Raw genomic sequence first — 21897 nt, 5'->3', positions numbered from 1 at the left:
CAGCGTGTACGGATTTGTGTTTTAATGCATCTCAAAGTTCACTTCAGCCTCCAGCTGTGAGTAATTAAAGTTATGAAGAGATGCCGAAAACTTTATCACCCCTAAAGACCATGTCACTGAGTTTGGCATGGACAAATTTCATGTTGATGGTAACGCGCTGTCCTGTAGATTATGTTTGAAGGCAGACAATTGTAGAACACATGCAAAGCTCCAAACAAACTGGATGAAAAGGAACGAAAACAAGAGGCAGAAACAGCAAGGCCACTGACAACAGTAAAGAACCAATGCACTGTGATTGGACCATTCTATTAATTTTATTTTATTATAATGATTGATGGCAGTGGCAGGCTTCAAACTTGCTTAAAAATTGTAAATATATCAATAAAACATTATGTTCAACTGAAATCTATATATATTATGGCTAGGGAAACTAGAGTTCAAACTTTCATTTCAATCGCAGAAAAACACTTTTTTATTGGGGGAACGGGGTTAATTGGATAATTTGGGGGTTTTTTAATCACAGAAAACTCTGGTTATTAGTGTAACAGGTAAGATTTCTTTTTTTTTAAATGCAAGAATTTTAACCCATCAGTGTCATTTTAGGAAAGATTTTTTTAGGAAAAAAAATATAAAAAGTACAATCACCAACTAGTCTAAGTTTCCCGACTTTCCACTGGAGGTCAACAGTGTTTTCTTTGGGAAACAAAGGCTTAATCTGGGGGGAATCTTTAAAGTTTCTCCACCACTGCTACTTGCACATATTGGGTGAAGTTCCTTTGTATAAACTTTGTCCAATCTCTTCTCCCTGTAACTTTTTATATTATAGGTGTGAAAAATAAATACAAAATAAATATACATATAAAAATCTGGTGAAAATGAAGGTGTAAAATATGCATTAAGGGCCACATTTGAGGCTCTGCCTCCAGGAGTCCGTTGTCTCCTGCAGGCACAGCACAGAATTTGTACCCTACTGCAATGGCCCCAGCATAATTCAGAGGAGCTTGGCTCCTCTAAATTATGGCATACTCCCCAGTGCTCCCTGTGGCTTGAAGCACAAGCCAGAATGGACATACTGACACGCACTATGGCCCACCCTCTCCTGCCCTAGGCTCCTTCCCCCAACATGTCCCTGTTTAAGGCAATCCAATGCAGTGCCTTCCCCCAGAGTCCCTGTGTGTTGTTCTCAGACCCTATACAGTGACAATGGAACTGTGTACTGTTTATTTTTTATCCTAATACTGTATTTTTATCTATTACTTCCTGGGGGAGGGAATCTACATATAACCTTTTGTTAACATGCACATATTGTTTGAAAAAGATCCATATTTCTGGAACTTGAAGAAATTTGGAATTGACCGCAGACCTTCAACAACTTTATAAAACTTCTATTACTTTACAGAAGAACATCTATTAGAAGAAAATTACAGATACCAGATCCAAATGTTCACCATTAAGAGAAAAATCTTGCTGCATGAAGCATTGGATCAGGAGAAGATACCTGTATCTCATATTGCATTATTCAAGTCAGATTGCTGGGGGTAAAGTCTCCCCCCTTTTCAAGTCGCCTCTCCATAGGTGTGAGGGCCTTAAGAGATTTAACAATACATATTTAATAAAGAGAAGAAAATATATATGTACAAATGCACCCATGTGCACACACTTATTAGCTGAACTTTCCCACAAACAGAATGCGTCAATTGGCCCTGAGCACTTCAGCAGCATGCTGCCAACAGACAGAGCAAATTACCACACAGCAAATTAGATCTAATCCACAGAAATGTAGAAAGGGATTGAGTCTGCATTTTAGTCTCCACTGGATGTTACTTTTCACAATCCATATATATAAAAATAAATAACCTTCCATCCCTATTCTGGATTACAAGAGAACTCTACATACTGGATGAGAGAGTCAAGATAGACAACTTGGCAGCCTGGTTTCAAGCCATTAGCAGCAGAATACATAAGCGTAGGAAAATTCAACCATGCTGAACTAGGAGGAGAAAAACCAAGGCAGGCAGCTATGATTGATGCTGAGCAGTTGTATTCCAAGAGAACTGTGCTGTAAGAGAAGCAATAGGAATCTGCAAAGTGGTAGTAGTAACTGAGAAACGAGGCAAATGTAGCAAACCTCAGGGGATTAAGTCCATTGCGTTAGGATTCTGCCAGCAGGGCCGGCACTATCTGTAATGAAGGCCTTCAACCAGGCTACAGAAAGGAAAGGGCAATGGCAGTGTTCTTCACTGCAAGTCCCGCGAGACAGTGGTGTCCCCCTCGACCCTAAGTGCGGCTCCCTAAATTCCCTCTAAGCTGCGTGGCCACACAGCAGGGTATGAACAGCTGTGAAGTAGGGACCTGAAGAAGAGAGAGTTTGGGGTGGGAGGGAACTGTGGAGGGGAGCAAGTTGGGGCTTGCAGGGCTGCTGTGGGCCTCTCCCCCGCCCCGGATCTCCCGTGATGCCTACCAGCAGCGGGGAGAGAGGCCCCTTTCCCAGAGCTAGCTGCTGCCGGCAGGGAGAGGGCTGGTGGAAGTCCTCTGGCCCCAGCCCTGGGGCAGCGTGCCTGGACCCCAAACTCCTCATCCTCAGCCCCACCCCAGAGCCTGCACCCCCAGCCAGAGCCCTCACCCCCCTCCGCATCCCAGCCCTCTTCCCATGCCCTGAGCCCCTTCCTGCACCCTAAACCCCTCACCCCCGACCCCACCCTGCAGCCCTCACCCCCCTCCGTATCCCAGCCCTGAGCCCCTCCTGCACCCCAAGCCCCTCATCCCCAGCCCCACCCCAGAGCCTTTGCCCCTGCACCCCAACCCTCTGCCCCAGCCCTGAGCACCCTCCTTTACCCTGAACCCCTCACCCCCGCACTCTACCCTGGACCACCTCTCACACTCCGAACCCCTCAGCCACACCCCATGTGGCTCTTACATTTAAGGCTTTTTGCCAAAGTGGCCCCTACTTCAAAAGTAGTGAAGAGCATGGGGCAATGGCAACAGCAACCCCTCTGGCACATTAAATATGAGCACCATCTAGCTATAAAGGGACCTATGGCAGTCCCAGCACTCTCAGATGGCTATAATGCAGGACTAATGCCACAATCAAGATATTGAACAGGAGGCTTCTGCTGGGGGGAGGAAGGGGGGATGAAAAATCCCACCCTGGGGGAAGCCTAAGTGTGACCTAGCAGTGAGGTACAGCACTCAAAGCGAGTCTCTGGTTTTATCAAGACAGAATTATCAGTATGTCATTCAAAGGCTCTCTTTTCACTGTCAAAAAACTGTGTTTTTTCAGTGAGAACTGACACAGGCTAGCCAGGAGGTTCACCATATCTACCTACCTCATGGTTAGACCTACCGATGAGTTTCCACTATGGTTTTACAGTGAGATAGTGAACATGCATCAGTTATCCCACTGAATAAACAGATTTTTTTTATTCAAAACCAAAACCAAAATCAACCTTTTCTTCTAGTCAGATAAAGCTTGTTGCTCTGGGATTTAGCTGGTAGGGTGAAAAGCAGTTAATGAACACTCCATATGTAGAGAAAGGGAATAACCAGCTAGATTTCCACTCCTAGTGGAAATAAAGAGGTACTTGTGAGGGTTAAGCAGGGCCTCAGTTTATACAATCAGATATAATTGAGAGAGAGGGAAGGACAAGGAGACAGAGTGCTAAGCATAAAAGTAATTTCCATTAGCTCTATCATTGGCCTAATTCTATAATCTTTATATTGATGAAGTAAAACGCTACTCCACTGTATCTACAGTTAGACTACTGGGTGGAAATGTGTGCAATATGTTCAAGTGCAGCACCACTGCGTTCAGATAGACTGTACTGTGTGATACTGCAGCTTGTTCTCCGAACTACAGGTTGTTCCCTTAGGCTGCTGTAAAATTCCTACCTCGGAGGCAGAGAAATGTAAGGAAATCTTCTGTCTTGGGCTTCCTTTTGGAGAGGTCAGAAATCTGAGTAGCTGGAGGGGGTAACAACGGTTCCACTATCTTTATTGGAGTTGTGCTGGGACTGTTTGGCTGGGATTGAGCAAACTTCCTTTGTGCTTGCAGCCTTGGCCTGTGAAAACAAGAGAACACCACACACGTATTAGGCAGAACCGAGAATAGACTTAAATTTAACAATTCACTGTGAAAAGAGCAGAATAAATCAATCTATTACCAATAACATCTTCCTTAGTTGTGTTTAGTCCACATTTTTGGAGTCTAACAATTAGGATTTATTGAGTTTGAGAGAAAGTTTGTTTTACCGCAGTTATTTTAAAGTATCTGTTGCAATCTTAAAAAAAAAACAGGAGTACTTGTGGCACCTTAGAGATTAACAAATTTATTAGAACATAAGCTTTTGTGGGTTGTAGCCCACTTCACCAGATGCATAAAATGGAACAGAGTAAGAAGATATAGATATATACACTAACAGAGAAGGTGGAAGTTGCCATGCAAACTGTAAGTAAGGCTAATTAAGAATTTCCAGGTGATTTTTACCTAGCTTACACTAAGTCAGTGTAGCAAACCAGGAATTTTTCACCCATAAGCGTGACAAGCATACTATATTTTCCAAACATTTTCACCTGCTCCTTATCATTAAATTACACCAACTAATATCTGCTATTTTTCCTTCATGAAAACCTCTTTCTTAAAAAGGTACAAATACTTTTGTTACTTTGGTTCTACCCTAGTTAACATTTTGCTTAATTTATCACTGAACATTTTTAAATTAAAGTTTCTTAACTTATTCCAATTCACTAAAACTGACTATTAGAGATAAAGTGGGTGAGGTCCAAAATGGATCCAATATCTTTTGGAGAGAGACAAGCTTTTGAGACACAGAGCTCTTCTTCAGGTCTGGGAAAGATACTCCCCATGTCACAGCAAAATGCAAGGTGGAACAGATTGTTTAGCATAACTAGTTAGCACATATTCTAAGGGATCATTCATGTGGAGTGGCCTGTTAACACCTCTGCAGTCATAGGACAAAAAGAGAGGGTTAGTGAGCTGCAGTCCATTACACCTTGCATTTTGCTGTGATGCTGGGAATACCTTTCCCAGACCTGAAGAAGAGCTCTGTGTAGAAGTTGGTCCAATAAAAGATATTATCCTGTGGCAGACATGGCTACAACTACACTGCACAAAATGGAGAGTGACAGAAATCACAAAAGTTTAATCCAGGAGCATCAACACATACTTCAGTTGTATTGTTGAACATCCATAATTGCAGTTTTGCAAAGCCTCAAGGAAAGTATTTTATTTTTGACCGGCAAGTAAAATATCAAGTTTTATTTCCAACTGTCAGCAGCCTGGTAAAGAGCAAGCAAGTAGATTTTGTACTTGGGCTGTAAATATTCAAGGACAATTTTGCAAGTCTGCATTAGCAAGAACGAAGAACAGGGAAAGGCAGAACAAGGTTATCTTGTTGCTTGCCCTCTGTAACTAGCTGTACTTCCTGGATTAATCTTGGGTATGTGTCATCTATAGGGCTGTACCAAATTCACGATCTATTTTGGTCAATTTCACAGTCATAGGATTTTAAAAATCATAAATTTCATGATTTCAGCTATTTAAATCTGAAATTTCAGTGTTGGAATTGTTTCAGAGTAACAGCCGTGTTAGTCTGTATTCGCAAAAAGAAAAGGAGTACTTGTGGCACCTTAGAGACTAACCAATTTATCTGAGCATGAGCTTTCGTGAGCTACAGTAGGGGTCCTTACCCAAAAAGGAGTTGTGCAGTGGTCACAATGGTATTGTAGGGGGGTTTGTAGTCCCACTACCCTTACTTCAGCGCTTCTGCTGGCAGTGATGCTGCCTTCAGAGCTGGGCAGCTGAAGAGCGGTGGCTGCTGGCTGGGAGCCCAGCTCTGAAGGCAGAGCCACTGCCAGCACCAGCGCAGAAGTAAGGATGGCATGGTATGTTATTGCCACCCTTACTTCTGCATTGCTGCCTGCAGAACACTGCCTTCAGAGCTGGGTGCCCAGCCAACAGCCCCCAGCTCACTGGGCGCCCAGCTCTGAAGGCAGCATAGAGATAAGGGTGGCAATACCGCAACCCCTGCTAAAATAACCTCCCTCCCCCTCCACCTCACACCCCCCACCCCCGCACAATCCCCTTTCTGGTCAGGACCCCCAATTTGAGAAATACTAGTCTCCCCCATGAAATCTGCATAGTATGTGGTAAAAGCACAAGACCAGATTTCACAGGGGGAAACCAGATTTCACGGTCCGTGATGCATTTTTCATGGCTGTGAATTTGGTAGGGCCCTAATCATCTAATTTGGCTGAGATGACTGAAGACAAGCGAAGTGGACTTGGGACTCATATCACAAATGAGAAAACTCACTGATTCAATGATTCTCATGGGTACTCACTTGCAATAATAATAAATAATTTAGAGCAGAAATTTGTTCTAGGAAAAATACCCCTGTGCAGGGCAGTTAACTGGAGGGGAACAATTGTATGCCTCACTTTGACCCTGGTACTGCACAGCACTCAAGTCTTATGGAAGTGAGTAGGAATTAAGTTCTTTCCTGAACTGAGCCCCCGTCAACCCAGATTTCCAAGCATTCCAAGAGCTTGACAGAGAGAACACAGTACAGAATAAAAGGGCTTCATAGAAGTCAAAAATCCAAATGTTATTCAGATAGTCAGACATTAACAACTCACAATCTTTATAATTTATAACTTTATAAAAGCTAGTTTAAAATTCCTGTCTTCAATTAAAAAAGAAAAAAAAGGCAGCTAACCTATAGATGGCTGTTAGTGGCATGGCTGGAAAAAGATGATAAAAAGACCTAAAATATCAATTTTTAGAGGAGAGAGAAGGCAACTTTACATTGATTACTGGTTCTACTAATACAATATTTATCTAATATGAATTTGAGATCTGTAACAAATACTGCCACAGAATAATCCAGGTTTGTCATTGTATTGCCAACAATCATTGTGATTCTCTGATCAAATTATACACATTGAAGTACAACGATGACAAAAATTTAGATGTAAAAGACAATCAATTAGTGAGGGTAAAACCAGTAATCTGCAACCTTCTCCATTTTCACAGCTATTAAAACTCTGCCATCCAGCCATTCAAACCTGTACCAAGTTTTTGCTAAGGAAAGAGATGGCATTTAGAAACCATATCACAGAACTAAGTGCCAAAGAGCAGCATTTATATATGTGATCCTAAAAATATCTAGTAAAAAATACCTTAGGAGAACTGTTAGGGACTTACAGGTAGCATAGTCGAGGGAGACACTGAAATCTGTCTGCATAGAAAAGCTATACATGGGATTGGAGGAAAGCAGGATTTTTTCTTCCCAAGAACTTCAAGATCTGCCTTAAATCTATAAAGCCTAGACATTTCAGAGTTAAAATACCTTGCCAGGCTTAAGCTGTTCTCCAAACATACATGTATATTAACACCAAAAGAGCAGTAGAAGTATCATCCACATACTTCATCGTTTTATCGTCAAAAGCTTTGTGGTGGATACTATGCACAATGTGTGTTCTCTCAAGCGAAGGGCCAATTGCCTAGCTAAAACACTGAAAAAATAACAGTGTTATATATACCCTCTAATAATGACAGAAAATGAATTGTTAACAATTCCTCTAAATTTGTTGTCCCTATAGTCTCACACAATTGCCCATAAAGAAAATTATACTTCATCGTGACCAAAAGATTCTGCTAAATTCCTGATAGACATATACTGCTTGCTTATTTCCACCTCCTCAGGGGCTCATATACTGCTTATTATTACAACCGTGCTTATGATTCTTGAACTGAAACAGACTAATTGAACATTCATATTCCTTGTATCTAGGAACAATGGTCCTTTAAAAAGAAAGCGCTTCTGTACACCAATACACCTGTCCCAAAAATTCATTCAGTTTGTAAATGCAGAATGCCATCCCCTCTGCATTCATGCAGACTAGAGAGCTCTTGCACAGGATAAATGGGATTTTAATTTCAACTAGTTACGTTTCTATCACCAAAAGCACATATGCAGCCACAAGTAATGCTTTGTTATGGATTCTCTTCTGCACAAAATGTATCCAAAAAGCAGACCATTAAATTTAATAGGGAAAAGAACCTTGCTTGCTGCTGTAGCATAGAGTGATTTCCCCCAAAAATGTACTTCATAATCTCCCAACCATGCTGTTGGAAATACTCTATACACCAAATTGGGCAAATTCTTGTTGAATTTACCTGTTTAAGTCTACCCCAACCAAAAAGATTTAGATAAGATGTAATACTACGGGTAACTGAACAGAAATCCAAGAAATGCACATTTGAAGCCTATCATATGATTTAATGGACAATCCTGAATATAAAGGGTAAACATCTGGTTATTTGCAACACAATGTACCATCACATGAGGTTTGAGTCAGAGTGTGTCCCTACTCAGTCCATCACATCCCAGGAGCAATAACCAGTATATTTAGCCTAAATACGAATGTCTATTGAATTAGTAAATTAAAAGTACTTTTCAAAATGTCTTGACATGTATATTTTGCACCATTCCTTTCCCACCTGTTCCACTCCAGTGCACACACTTTCCTCATATTCTGACCACCCCTTCAATGCTACATTTCTCCAACCTCACCCAGCCACCGGGTAGTAAAAATGTCTCTCCACCCCACAACAGTCCAACCCCAGCAGAGGTACTCCAATCTAGTTATGAAATTTATGACAGAAAAATCTTCCTCCAGTCCACCTTCAAGACACACCATGACTTTATTATTACCAGAGGAGGTGAGATGGCACACTTGATCATACAATGACAAAAAGTCTCAACAACTGCTCTTCCTTCATTCTCTCCCTTCTTGATATAAATGATTTAGCACCACTTCTGATGTATTCCCTGTTCTCTCTTGCTTTGTTCTCACACCTGCAGTGCACTACCTCTTGGCCAGGGAACCAGACCCTCAGTGTCTGAAATGTCAAGTTTTATTAACTAAAAGCCTGGCCAATTCACTTCAATGAAGTGAATAGAAAAAAAAAAAACAAAAAAAAACCCACCCCCCCAGCTTTTTTCCTCTGTGGGGCTTCCGAAGTAACTGCCGATAGTATATGGACTGGCACTAATTCCACAGGCTTCAGTTGTGATATGTGGAAGTATACAACTAGCCAATGTGTGCAACATAGTGACTAATAACTAGATGTTTAGTCTATCGTGCAGTTTTAGTACTGTACAATTGCAGTTTCTAGGTTAAATTTTTGATTCGATGTTTAAAATCAGATTTCTGCCTCAGTTTCACAGTTTACCGAAGGACAAAGTCTCAGAACATGGCCCAGGGAAAACCAAAATGTGCTATATAATTCAAAGTACTGGTAACATGCAGCTGTTCCCTTATTGACTTAATTTTAATTTATTTAATCTTATTAACTTAACTTTCTAATATGAAAAACCTTAAAGTAGTAAATCCAATTATTTAGATTACATACCAATTCCAAACAAAGACAGAATGGGTGGTCTGTTCACTCCAGAGCAAGACATTTTGTATCTGGCAAATACCAAGTGACCAACATGGTTGCCCTCTTTGAATGGTTAGAGGAACAAGCTCTTGTTGGTTTGCCAACTAACTGAAAAGCCTATTTAAAAAAAGAAAAGAAAAAATGCTGTTTCTATTTCCAAAATAATTACCCTCTCCACTCTAGCCCAAAATAGACACACTACAGCGTTGGCAAATACTCCTACAAAAAGGACTTCGGTGGGTGAAAAAAGGGAAAATCCTCAAAATAAAATAATAATAAATAATAATAAGCACTGTGTAAAATTTATGTAAATAGAAAAATGAAAAGTAACAATTACAAAACACCAAGATGTTTTTTTTCTTTAAGACTGCATCTATGCTACAAAAGAAGGCCATGTTAGGAAAATACTTAAAAAAAATTAATTGAGTTGACATGGTTTTCTTATCAAGTGCCGTCCTGGTTTGTGGTAAAAAACTTTATGAAAAACTGTTCTAGTCTAGAATTATTCTATAAATAAGCCTTTTAAGCAAATTATAACCCATGCGCACTACAGTTCCAAGACTGAACTAGCTAAAGGTACTTTTAAAACTTTTTTTTAACTTTTTTCCCCAATAGGGTCTCCTAGCGCCATTTTTTTGGTAGTGTAGACAAGACGAAAAGGAGTACTTGTGGCCCCTTAGAGACTAACCAATTTATTTAAGCATAAGCTTTCGTGAGAAACAGCATCCGATGAAGTGAGCTGTAGCTCACGAAAGCTTATGCTCAAATAAATTGGTTAGTCTCTAAGGTGCCACAAGTACACCTTTTCTTTTTGCGAATACAGACTAACACGGCTGCTACTCTGAATCGAGTAAGACGACACTCACTAAACAAGACGCTTACTTTCTCTGCCAAGTAAGGTCCAAGTTATTAATACAACTCTGTTAATTTTAGTATTCTAGATTACCCTATGCACTCGGTTACCTAGAAAACAAGTTGTTTAAGATACCTTAAAAATTACTTCACAAATATAAGAAAATAAAACCAAAACTTAATACAAACAGTAAGCTCTCAATAGTGGACTACCATGCAAAACGCTTTTGTCAGGAAGTTACTTAAATTATCAGTAGGTTACTTTTAGTTCCACATTTTTCTGAGAGACTTATCCTGCATTCAGTTTACCACTCCTTAACTCCTACTAGAAAGCAAAGTGCAGATACCACATAATGCTTAGGCTGGAGAACGGGGTTGCCATTACTATACTGGATTATATTCAAATTGACAGAACATTCAGAGACTGAAAAAGATTACTGTCACACATGGACATCTCAAGACCAAAGAGGTTTGGTGGGCTGAAGCCCAAACAATAATTTTAAAGGAATCAGACACTGGAGTATAATTAGCACCACTATGCTTCAACACAGTAACTAACCCTTGTAAGATAGTTCACAGGAAGAGAGAAATTGTCATATTGGACCAGACCTGTGATCCATTTAGTCCAGTATCCTGGCACCAACAGTGGCTTGCTGTTCCATAAGAAGACACAAGAAAGCCCAAAGTAGGCAGATATGTAAAAATGTGCTCCCCAGGAGAGTCTTCTCATGACCCCTAACAGTTACGGTCAGTCCTTGAGCCTGGAAGCATGAGGTTTTATAGCCCTTCAAAAATAAATAGTTTCAAATCCATACAAATGTTCAATCTTACTTAATTTTTTAATACCAGAAAATAGTCGGTCAGGGCAAGGATAGATATATCTCTAACATCCTCTAGGGCGAACAGTGATGTAAAGAAATGATTTAGTTTCCCAGCAAAATCCTTGTCTCCCTTAATTGCTTTCTTTAACCTATGGTGATCCAGAAGACTCACCTATTCTTTCAGAAGCAGGAAGTCTGTGATACACACACTTAAATAGTCTCTTGCTGTTTGTTTTACGCCCTTAGCTACTTCTTCTTTGAATTCCATTTTAGCCTTCCTAATTTCCTTCTTGCCTATTGTCCACTGTAGTTTATGCTCCTTATTATTAGCTTTGCTAGGATTAGAGTTCCAAATTTTGAAGGTTCCTTCTTTGTCTCAAATAACCTCTTGAACTATCCCATTTAACCACACTGGTTTAATTCTTGTTTTCCTACTTCCCTTTCTGTTCGGGGGCATACTTGCCTTCCAAGGTTGTGTGTAAGTAACAACCATGGCAAATATAAGGATTTTACTTCTCTGGCTTTCTGAAGTATACTGTCACTGTGTTAGTTTTTGTTACCTTTCCTCCCTCCTAGGACCATTACTATATTATTGTGAACACTGAATTTTGAATTTTATTACATTATAGTAACTATTGCTTAGTGGGTCAGCTGCCTTTACCTCTTGAACTAACTCCTGTGCTGTTATTTAGGATTAAATAAAGAATAGCCTCTCCTCTTATGTGCTCTTAGTCTAGCTGTTACAAGAAGCAATCATTTAAGGTGTCAAGAAATTGCTTCCCCACACTTTGTTCCATTGTGATACTTGACAAGTTTATGTGTAGATAGTTGAGGTCCCCTGTCATTACTGCTTTGTTAGACTTGGCTGCCTCTTTGATCTCTCTCAGTATTACACACTCAATATTCTTTTCTTGATCTGGAGGGTAGTAGTTTGGAGACCTAGCAGCATACTTGTATTATTACAGCTTGGGATTTGCAGCCATGCAGATCCAACTGTGTCATCTCACTAGATTCTATGGAATCTTTTAAGTCTAGCACTGCTTCTCCATCTCTTCATCCTAATCTGACATTCCTGTATAATTTATAGTCAGGCATTAAAATATCCCATTGATTTTTATTATTCCAACAAGTTTCAGTAATGTTTATTATATCAAGGGTCCCTTCCACAGCTAGACATTCTAGTTCACCTGTTTTTGAGTTTATCGTATTATATAAAGACACTTATAATTTCTGTGTTTGTCTATGTGCCTGTTTCTATTTCATTCCTTAATCTGACCTTTTGCTCATTTAGCAAAAGAGTCTTCTGTGATCTTTACCTGCTGTTGCTCCAGTTCAGACCGGAATTGCACTGTCCTTCACACCCATCAAGTGAGACACAAATGACACCCTTAAGTTTGTTTCAGCATACAATGTGAGAGTCAAACTAGTGCAGAACATTCATTTATGCAAAGATACTTTAGTAAGCGACCCTGTGTACCTAAGAGTAAGTGCACCTGCCAGTGAGATTCTTCAGATACTTTATAATGAAGCCTGAATGTATCTAGAACCTTGAACCTCTGTATGCGGTTTAAAATAGTTTCAAATCTACCACATAGAAATTAAGTACTTGAAAATCATATGCTATCTTAAATTAAATCAAGCATTTTAAATGTACTTATGCTCATGGTGGGCAAAGTCCATGGCAAGTGCAATAAACGTGCTGGTGGAGGTATCATTCTTCATAAGACAACTAGAAAATTTCTTACGGCCTTTCACACACACAAGTGGCCAAATGGAATTTTATACATTTTCCAAAAAGACTCACCCCCTGTCTGAGAACAAGCATGAGACACTCAGCACAAAGGGTCATTTTTTCAGAGCGTTAGCAGCACAGGAAAGCAGGGACTTACACTGGCAGTGAATCCTCTGCCACAAAACAATCTTCACTACTGCCAATGATCATGGAAGAGACATACTTTCACTCTAATTAATCCATGAGGTTAGATCTTATGTTTTAAGACTATCTGAAAAAACAAAAAATGCTATTTAACATGCATACAAGACAGCTTGGTCTGCTTTTCTTGTGAAAGCACATTTGTACAATTTTACTTAGCTTAATAACACTATCTAAACAATGTTCTAGCTACATGTATCTTAGTTTGTTATAGAACTCCGATCACTGTGGGCTAATCAGGGGTTCTCAAAACTTCATTGCATCGCAACCCTCTTATGACAACAAAAATTACTACATGACCCGGGGGGGGGGGGTGTTGGGGGCAAAGCCCAAGACCCACTTCCCTGGGCCAGGGGTGGAAGGGGGGGAGCTGAAGCACCCACAGGATTCAGCCAATGTTCCCTCTAATTTTTTATATCTATGTGCGGAATGAATTTTGTTATGTGCACCAATATGGAGGTGATGTGTGATGGGGTGGGGCTGAGGAGTTTGGAGTATGGTAGGGGGCTCAGGCAGGGGTGCAGGCTCTGGGGTAGGGCTGGGAACAAGGGGTTTGGGGTGTGGGAGAAGGCTCAGGGCTGGGGCAGAGAGGTGGGGTATGGGCGGGGTTCAGGCTCTGGCTGGGGGTGCAGGCTCTGGGGTAGGGTTAGGGATGAGGCGTTTGCAGTGCAGGCTGCCCCGGGGCTGCAGGGTGGAGAGAGGATTCCCCCCAGCCCTCTCTCACCGCAGCAGCTCCAGGGCCAGGGGGAGAGGAACCTCTCTCCGCCTGCACAGCCCTTGACAGACTGCTGCGCAGCCGCCCAGCTTAGAGGGAACTTAGGCTTCAGACCCAGGCAGGGCCTGTAACATGAGCCCCGCCACTGCTTCGGCCCTGGGCAATTGGGCTCAGACCCAGACCCCAGCAAGTCTAAGTCTAAAATGGGGTCACGACCCACAGTTTGACAACCACTGGACTAGATTTTAACTTTAGTCACAGACCTGTGCATTCCTGCCTAAGAATAACTGCGGCTGGCAGGATGACTTGAGGGCTTGTCTTCACGGCTAAAAAAAAGCTGTTTTTAACCTCAGGATAACTAATGTGCATGAGCCATCCTGAGGTAAAAACATAGTGAAGACAATGCACTTCAGTTTTATGTGAGTAAATTCACCGAGGTCGTCACTAGGCAGGGGAAAAGGCACAACCTCAGCAAGTTTTATCTCTTGCTAAAACTCAAATGTTTGGTCTTTGCTGTGTTTTTTACCTTGTGATAACTCGTGCACTGAGGTAAAACACAGCTTTTTTTTTTTTAAAGCAGTGAACACAAGCCCTGAGGCCTTCCTTTGAGTCACATTTCCTGTCCTGCTTCCTTCTTGCTCCCAAGGGATAGCAATTAATTACCAGCAGTAAACTACTACACCCTTTTCCACCATCACCATCTTGACTCGGCAGTTCTGGCCAGCAAGTAGATGGTGATAAAACCAAAGTTCCAACCATTTCCTGTCCCTCCCCACTACTTGCTTAGGAGAGGAAGTAAGAAGGCATGAACCCAGCTCAATCCTATGCACCTGCACATCCAAGGTGCAGATAGCCCACGTAGAGAAAAATATGGGGCTGTTACTCTTTGTTATTGTCTTGCAAAAGCATGTAACCTGGAATCACAATCTAGCCCCATAATATCTATGTAAAAGAAGACATAGTATTTACAACATATATTTATTTACTGAGAAGAAGATTTTTTGTTGTATTTTGGAGCATAAGTTTACAATGATTTAAAGTATATAAAACCTTAAAAGTAAATTTTAACAGGTAACCAATTTAGAAATTCTTACCTTTTGTTTTCCACATATCCCTGTAGCTTTTTCCCCGCAAGTATCCTTCCCCTACTTTGCCCTAAAACCTTTTTTTTAAGCTAGTCCACATAGCCTAACAATTGGTTGCACAATTTAAACACCCTTCAGTTTTAAATTAATGCTCCAAAGTGAAGTATTCTGACTACCTCCCGTTAGTACCTGAATATCAACAAAAAAGGCTTACTGAATTCTATTTTTTGCTCTAAACCTTACAGCACAAAAGGGCCATGTTTTATTTTACTTTTTAAAGGGAAATAATTACTATCACATGTCTTTAAAAATGTCTTCAGGAATAAAATGATGGAAAAAGGTGTCTGAAAATGTGATCAAATGAAGGGTAAATGATCTTACCCCATCTGATAAATGGCTCTAGTTAAAACCACAACTGATTTGTTGTACATACGTACTCAACACTAAATGCGACTCCCATGACTACTAGAATTAAATTAAAAACTTCTGAGCAAATTTTCTGACCACAAAAAAGTAGAGGCTACAGCACCCGAACTACACTGATTTATCCAGTATCAGATCTCACTGGAGATTGCTGGATTAACATTCAGCAATATATAAAACAGGGTAAATGTAAAGCATGCTTGACAAGACAGATCAGAAACACCTTTGTTCAAGAGCTGTCATGTAACAAAAACATGGAGTTAGACAGTAATTCCCTCTCCTCCATAAGGCCCTGTGGTGACCTGTAAACAACAACAGATGGCAGAAGAGATCCTTCGAAATGTCATAGGCCGGTGGGGCAAAGCCTTCCTTGTCCTGTGACAAATCCTGGAATTCTCTCACTTTGGAGTAGCCTCATTTTGAATCTGATAGTGTAACTAACACTGACCTTAGTTATGAGTTGTAACCCAGAGAGACGGGCCAAGAGGTTGTTTTTGTTTTTAATTGCATATTTAAGGATTTATGTGGCCGGGCTGTTCTGGAGAGAGCTCTAAGTGCATGGTAAGCATCTGCTGTCATGTGCATATCAAGAAGTTTATCATGTGTCTACCACAGGGGGCCTTAGAAATAGCTTGTGAAATCAAGGAAGGCACAGGGCTGACTATACAATCCAAGAAAGCTGAGACAAAGCTACAATAGGAGTTACTGCACTGGTCCACTTCTTTGCACTCCCTAAATGAACCTGGCTGGGATGATTTAGTTGGAGATTGGTCCTGCTTTGAGCAGGGGGTTGGACTAGATGACCTCCTGAGGTCCCTTCCAACCCTGATATTCTATGATACTCTTCTTCCCTTCCCCCCCACCCCCATATATGTACCTAAATTGAGAAAATATGTCTGTCTGCGTCCCCTTCTCAATTTAGGTAAACCAACCCTGCCCCGCTCGTCTGAGTTGAGGGTTGTGCAGTGGGCACATCTTCTGGAAGTTGTCTTAGGCCTGTTGGGTCTGCCATGTTGGGGCACCAACTACAACAGTCTCATACCACTCAGGAATGGAAGTTCTAGAGCTGCTAACGATTCACCTAGGTTCAATATCTAGATCTGCATTTTGCAGATGATACCCATCTATAATTGTACATATTCATCACCTTCCTCACTTATGAGGCAGGCAGCTACATTCTGCAACAGCGAGATGGCCTTCTTACATAAATCTACAAGTCCAGACAAGATGCACTGAAAAGAAACTAGGGCAGTAACAGGGATGCTCTTTATAGCCATAGTGCAATCACAGTTAGAACAGGGTGTACAGTTCTAGTCCCCAGAGTTTCAGAAGGACAGAGAAAAACGTAATACATAAAGAACAGTAGCTAACAGAATGCAAAAAGAGATAAATAGCTGATTTGCACAGGAATACCAGAAACCCTGAAGTACGCATTTCAGCATTAAGTGAAATAATACTACAGTCATGTCTCCCTACATTCTCTCTCTCTCTCACACTCACACACACACACACGTACGTTTAAAAAAAATAACACAATCACTCATTCACCCAGGGTTAGTACAGCAGGAGGATCAGACGCTGTCACATCCACAGAATGTGAGGTTTCTCTTTGGAAAACACCTGTCCGGGGGGAAAAAACCTGCACGGTTTTGCTTTTGTTTTTTTTGTTTGTTTTTTTTTTTTTTTTAAATAATCACTGACAGGTACCTCAATGAATTTTAAAATTGTGGACACCCTTCTTCTGTAAAAAAGTGAGAGGTATATATTTCTTTTTCGGACAACAGCATCATTCCACCTGCTGGAGACAAACAATGGAGGATTCTGAACTGGCAAGTCCCTTCTATCTGAGAAGGAAGTTTTAACTCAGAAGCTCACTTGCCCAGTCTCCAGCTACTGCCAAGGTATTGTCAATGGCCTACTGTATGCACTGGTATAGGAGGAGGAGGAGGAATTAAGAAATTAAAGATCACTCAGTAAAGAATGTTTCAGTCAATCAAAGCACTGCTATCAACCTTTATGAAAAATTACTTCACCGATTTTTTTTTCATGTAATTACTCGAAGGCCAACATGCTAATCTTAGCACAACAAACACTTCTAACTGAGCTACTCTTCTATTGTCATTTTCAGCACTCTCACATGCGTGATGGATGCTTGGAAAGCCTGCATGCTGAAAGCAGGTTCCTCTTAACCAGAAGAAATTAAACAAAACTAAATGGTCTGGGCTGTCAGATGCTCTCATGACATTCTCAAGCATATCAATGCTTCAGCATTCTCCCTGGAATGTGAATTCTCAGTACAGATTCAATACCATCCTGGGATCACATTTCCTCTCCAGAATAGTTGTACCAGAGATTCAAGCTGTGGAGTGAACGAGATGCTAGATAATACAGAAGATATCAGAAGCGCCCAATGCTAGTGCAATATCTATCATGCCCTAACAATTTGGCCTGCTAACAAAGCAGAGGGTACATGATCAGAACACTGGAGCTTGTAAAACCAATTTCTTATATTCCCTGAACAGACTTTTCCCTCCATACAGATGACTACTTTCTTTCTTCTTCAGTAGCTAATCCCAAACACCTCTTTTACCACATTCCCCAAAATCAACAAATATAAGCCAGGCTGCCAGAGATAATCATGTGGACAGTTCATTTCAGCCACCATCTGAAGGGTTGAAATATTTCCTGTTCAATTACATTCTTCATTAATTAATCCCAACTGTTTTGAGTAAATTTTCCTTTTTTCCCTGCAGGAAGTGATAAGAGTCACAAGGTCAGTCTGGTTCAGGGCACTTTAACCTCTTGTGAAGGTGGCTGCTTGCAGTCTAAGCACACGAGAAACCAGAAACCTGCATCGTACATTGCGCCTTTTGAAATCTTTACTACCATCTGGCTACCAGTACTTTTTTTTTTTTTTAAACATTCCTTTATGAAGCTAAAATGGCCAATGCCACAGTAAAAGAAAACTAAAGACAGACACAATACACATTGTATCGGCTGCATATTTTTTATTCTGATAAGCAGCAAAGACCCACCAATCACAGTCATAATCTTGCCAAAGAAGATTATAAACAAACAAAAAAAACCCAGAAGTGGGCTATGAAATCAGCATCAACAAATAAACCAATATTATCCTTGTACAAATCTGATACCGAAAGCCAAATTTTAGCACGTCACCTTCTATGGTTGGTCACCCTTCTTCTCTTACGCCAGAGTAGTCACTTTTATTAAATCTTTTCTTGGGATTGCTACCCTTTTCCCCATTTCATCCCTCAGACTGGAACAGCCCATTCTTGCAAGTCAATCGGGGCAGATGCAGTCAGTTGTCAAATTAACTCTCTTTATGCCTCTTTTCAAGCTATGACACATCCCACCACCAGCCAAGCTATCCTGGAAAGAAAAGAGGCCATTTCCCCTGCACTTTCCCTTTGAAACACATTAAGCTCTAGGACGGGGTGGCCAACCTGAGCCTGAGGAGACAGAATTTAACAGTGTACATTGCCAAAGAGCCACAGTAATACATCAGCAGCCCCCCCTCAGCTCCCCCACCCCCCACAAGCTCCCAGTGCCTCCTACCCACCAGCCCCGCCAATCAGGGCCTTCCCCTCCCTCCTGATCAGCTGTTTTGTGGCATGCAGGAGGCGGGGGCGGGGGGGGGGGGGGGAAGCAAGGGCATAGAAGGCTCAGGGGAGGGGGCAGGAAGGGGTTGAGTGGGGTCAGGGCCTGTGGCAGAGCCAGGGGTTGAGCAGTGAGCACCCCCGGGCACACTGGAAAGTTGGCACCTGTAGCTCCAGCCCTGGAGTCGGTGCCTATACAAGGAGCTGTATATTAACTTCTGAAGAGCCGCATGTGGCTCCGGAGCCACAGGTTGGCCACCCCTGCTCTATGAGGATGGCTAGGCTGACTGAACAGGCTCTCCTGTTCTCCCTCACTGGTGGATAAAGTAGTCAGAAACTAATGATATGTATGGAAACTATGGCAATCTATCCTATGTCATCACCATCCACAGTCATCTTGTAGACTTTCATTCCTTACCTGCAATCGTAACAATTGGATGCTTGTTTCTTCCTTGAAGCAAGTCTCCATTCTGCTTCTTATGCAGAAATACTGGCAAAATACTGAAATGTGTGTGTAAAGCACTTTTTGAGTGCTTATGGTGACCAGATTTTTCAAAGTAAAAACCAATATGCTCATCAGGCAGATGGAGAAAGTTTGTGTCTTTGTGAAGATCTATGCACAGGAAGGTTATGTCAGCTGGGGTAAAGAATCACTGATTCACCTTCCCACTATTTACTCTTAGCCTATATAATCACTGCAAAAAGTGGGTTTTTAACAGCGGGAAAACTAATATGCCTTGTCTCCACTAGGATTTAACAACAGGATAACTAATGTGCTTTAGTTATCCCAAGGCAACACAAACATCTTTTTTGGCAGTGAAGACAAAGGCTTAGTCCTTGGTTTCTGCTCTCCTTCCCCAGAAACAGGTTCCCTTATATACTGTGTCCTGTCAAATAAATTTTTATCTCTAGTGCAAAAAGAAAGAGGAAAAGTATGGCTGCTGGTCCAGGTACTTCCTACAGACAATGAAACATGCAACTGAGCTGCTGCCTGTAAGCCTGCCACTCACCACCCTGTTAGGAATCAGAATGGGTTCTATGTCCACCAGAAGGGACTCACTAGGTGGAAGAAGACAGGGTACCAACAGGCCCATTTGGAGTGGTCCATCAGATACAGCTGTGCTCAGCTAGCCTATCAATTTCACTAGCTCAACTGAGCAACAGCAACAATGGCATTTCTAATTTTCAAGGACATGTGGCAAAGTTAGGGTCACTTACAGTGACTCCACTTGTCTAAACATATTCTAATGGCTTCATTTAGTTTAAAGAGAAATCCATCTTCAGGATGCTCAGAAACAACATACTCCCAGCACTAGATCAGATCAGCAAAGTGTCACTATCTTCTTACCCCACAGCCATTTGTAAATCAATCTGGCATGTGATCTGTATACACACTGCTGCTCACCCTGCTCCAGACATCTATTATGTTCCCACAAGAGGATATTCCACTAAAGGACTACATTAAGGCCCTATGACCATCTTCATCCAAACAGTCTACTACATACATTGGTCAAATCTACCAATAAAACAAAACCAGAAGGATGGGGGAAACTCACTTAATAACAGAATATAAAGCCCAGCTTCAGCTTTCTCTACAAGCTTGTATATTTAACCAGTTTCCTTACAGGAGTTTGCAGTTTCTGCCCAGCCCATAGTACTTTCTGACCAGATGGTCATATCCATCTCTGAAATCCAGGTGGAGTTAACAACCTGCACCTGCGATAGGCAGTCAGCAAAATTTACTCAGCAGCTTTATGCTGCTAACATGGGGGAAGGTCTCAACAGAAAAACCCAGTTTCCTTTGGTATCTTCTGTTTAATTCACACTTTTTGCTTCTTCCCAATACATAGAAAGTTTTGAGTGTGAGGTCTGAAGCAATAAGCCAAGGCTGAGAACCAGGAAGGCCTCAGTTCTAATTTGCACTGACTTGCTGTGTCTCTTTGAGCAAGTCATTTCACCTTTTTGTCTCTGTTTCCTCATCTGTAAAATGATAACACGTACCAATCTCTCTCAGAGTGATGTTTTGTGGCTTAATTAGTTAGTGTTTGTACAGTGTTTTGAATATAAAAGGTGTTCTATAACTGCTAGTGTTATGTTCAGCTTGATCCCACACAAATGTGACACCATCGCTTGTAACAGTACAGACAACCTCATGTTAAGTAAGTAGCTAACACTAGTAAGGCTATGGTAGCGATATAACAGTCTCTCTAAACTATGTGCAGAAGTTCAAGTGTTTTCATTTTCATCCACAGAAAGAGGATTGGGGCTTTAAATTAATCTTAGTTTAGTCCACGCTTAAAAACCCATGCAGCTAGAAGACAAAAGTTTGTGAAAACTCAATACAACAAAAAACCGGAGAGCGAAAATGCAAAACAGAGGAGATTGAAATGAACAGTGGAAAGCCGGCTGCCAAAGACCGGGGCAAAAAGGTAAAGTGAAGTAATGCTCACTAGGGAAATCAAAGAAAGTTCTATAAATACAATCAGAAAAAGAGAAGAGGCTCAAGAAAAAAAACAGAAGCACTACAGGAACCAGAATAGCAAGCAAGTTAAGGGTGGGATTCCAAAATGGCTGGCAGTTTTACACCATTTTCCAATGAGAAAAGATAATATTGAGACAATACAAAAGTCTCGTTAAGGAATTAGGCAGATTAGCCAACCACTGGGCAAAGGGTAAGTAAAAATGGTGAGTATCTCATGAAAAAATGAGTACTGTCTATACTGCATATGATTTATATATGATTTATATAACATTATCTATAGGCTTAGCTACTAGGAATGCAGTACAAAAAATTATCCAACTACAAAGACAACCACAGTGGACAACATAACTGACAGCTGTTAGTTTGCACCGAGATGTTAATAACTAGAGGAGATGAATACAGTAAACAAAGCCAATTAAAAAAAATAAATCATCTTTCATCCTGCCATTGCCAAGGAAAGAAAGTGGCAAAAGCCAGAGCAGGAAAGGCTTTTCTCGAGGCCT

The 21897-nt window shown here is 41.2% G+C and overlaps 1 protein-coding gene across 3 annotated transcripts in view; it reads right to left on the bottom strand.

Annotated features, from left to right (window-relative positions):
* The window catches only part of JARID2 (jumonji and AT-rich interaction domain containing 2), a 307763-nt gene that overhangs the window by 85069 nt on the left and 200797 nt on the right, over positions 1 to 21897 (bottom strand). For all 3 annotated transcript variants that reach the window (XM_073331951.1, XM_073331952.1, XM_073331950.1), the window contains exon 4: positions 3889 to 4058. In XM_073331951.1, coding sequence (XP_073188052.1) covers positions 3889 to 4058 — 170 coding nt within the window. The remainder of the gene's footprint in view (positions 1 to 3888; positions 4059 to 21897) is intronic.

The sequence above is a fragment of the Lepidochelys kempii genome, chromosome 2 (genome assembly GCF_965140265.1).
Source record: "Lepidochelys kempii isolate rLepKem1 chromosome 2, rLepKem1.hap2, whole genome shotgun sequence".
In the NCBI taxonomy this organism is placed as follows: domain Eukaryota; kingdom Metazoa; phylum Chordata; order Testudines; family Cheloniidae; genus Lepidochelys; species Lepidochelys kempii.
The sequence above is the reverse complement of the archived record's forward strand: the minus strand, read 5'-3'. Positions and strand labels throughout refer to the sequence as shown.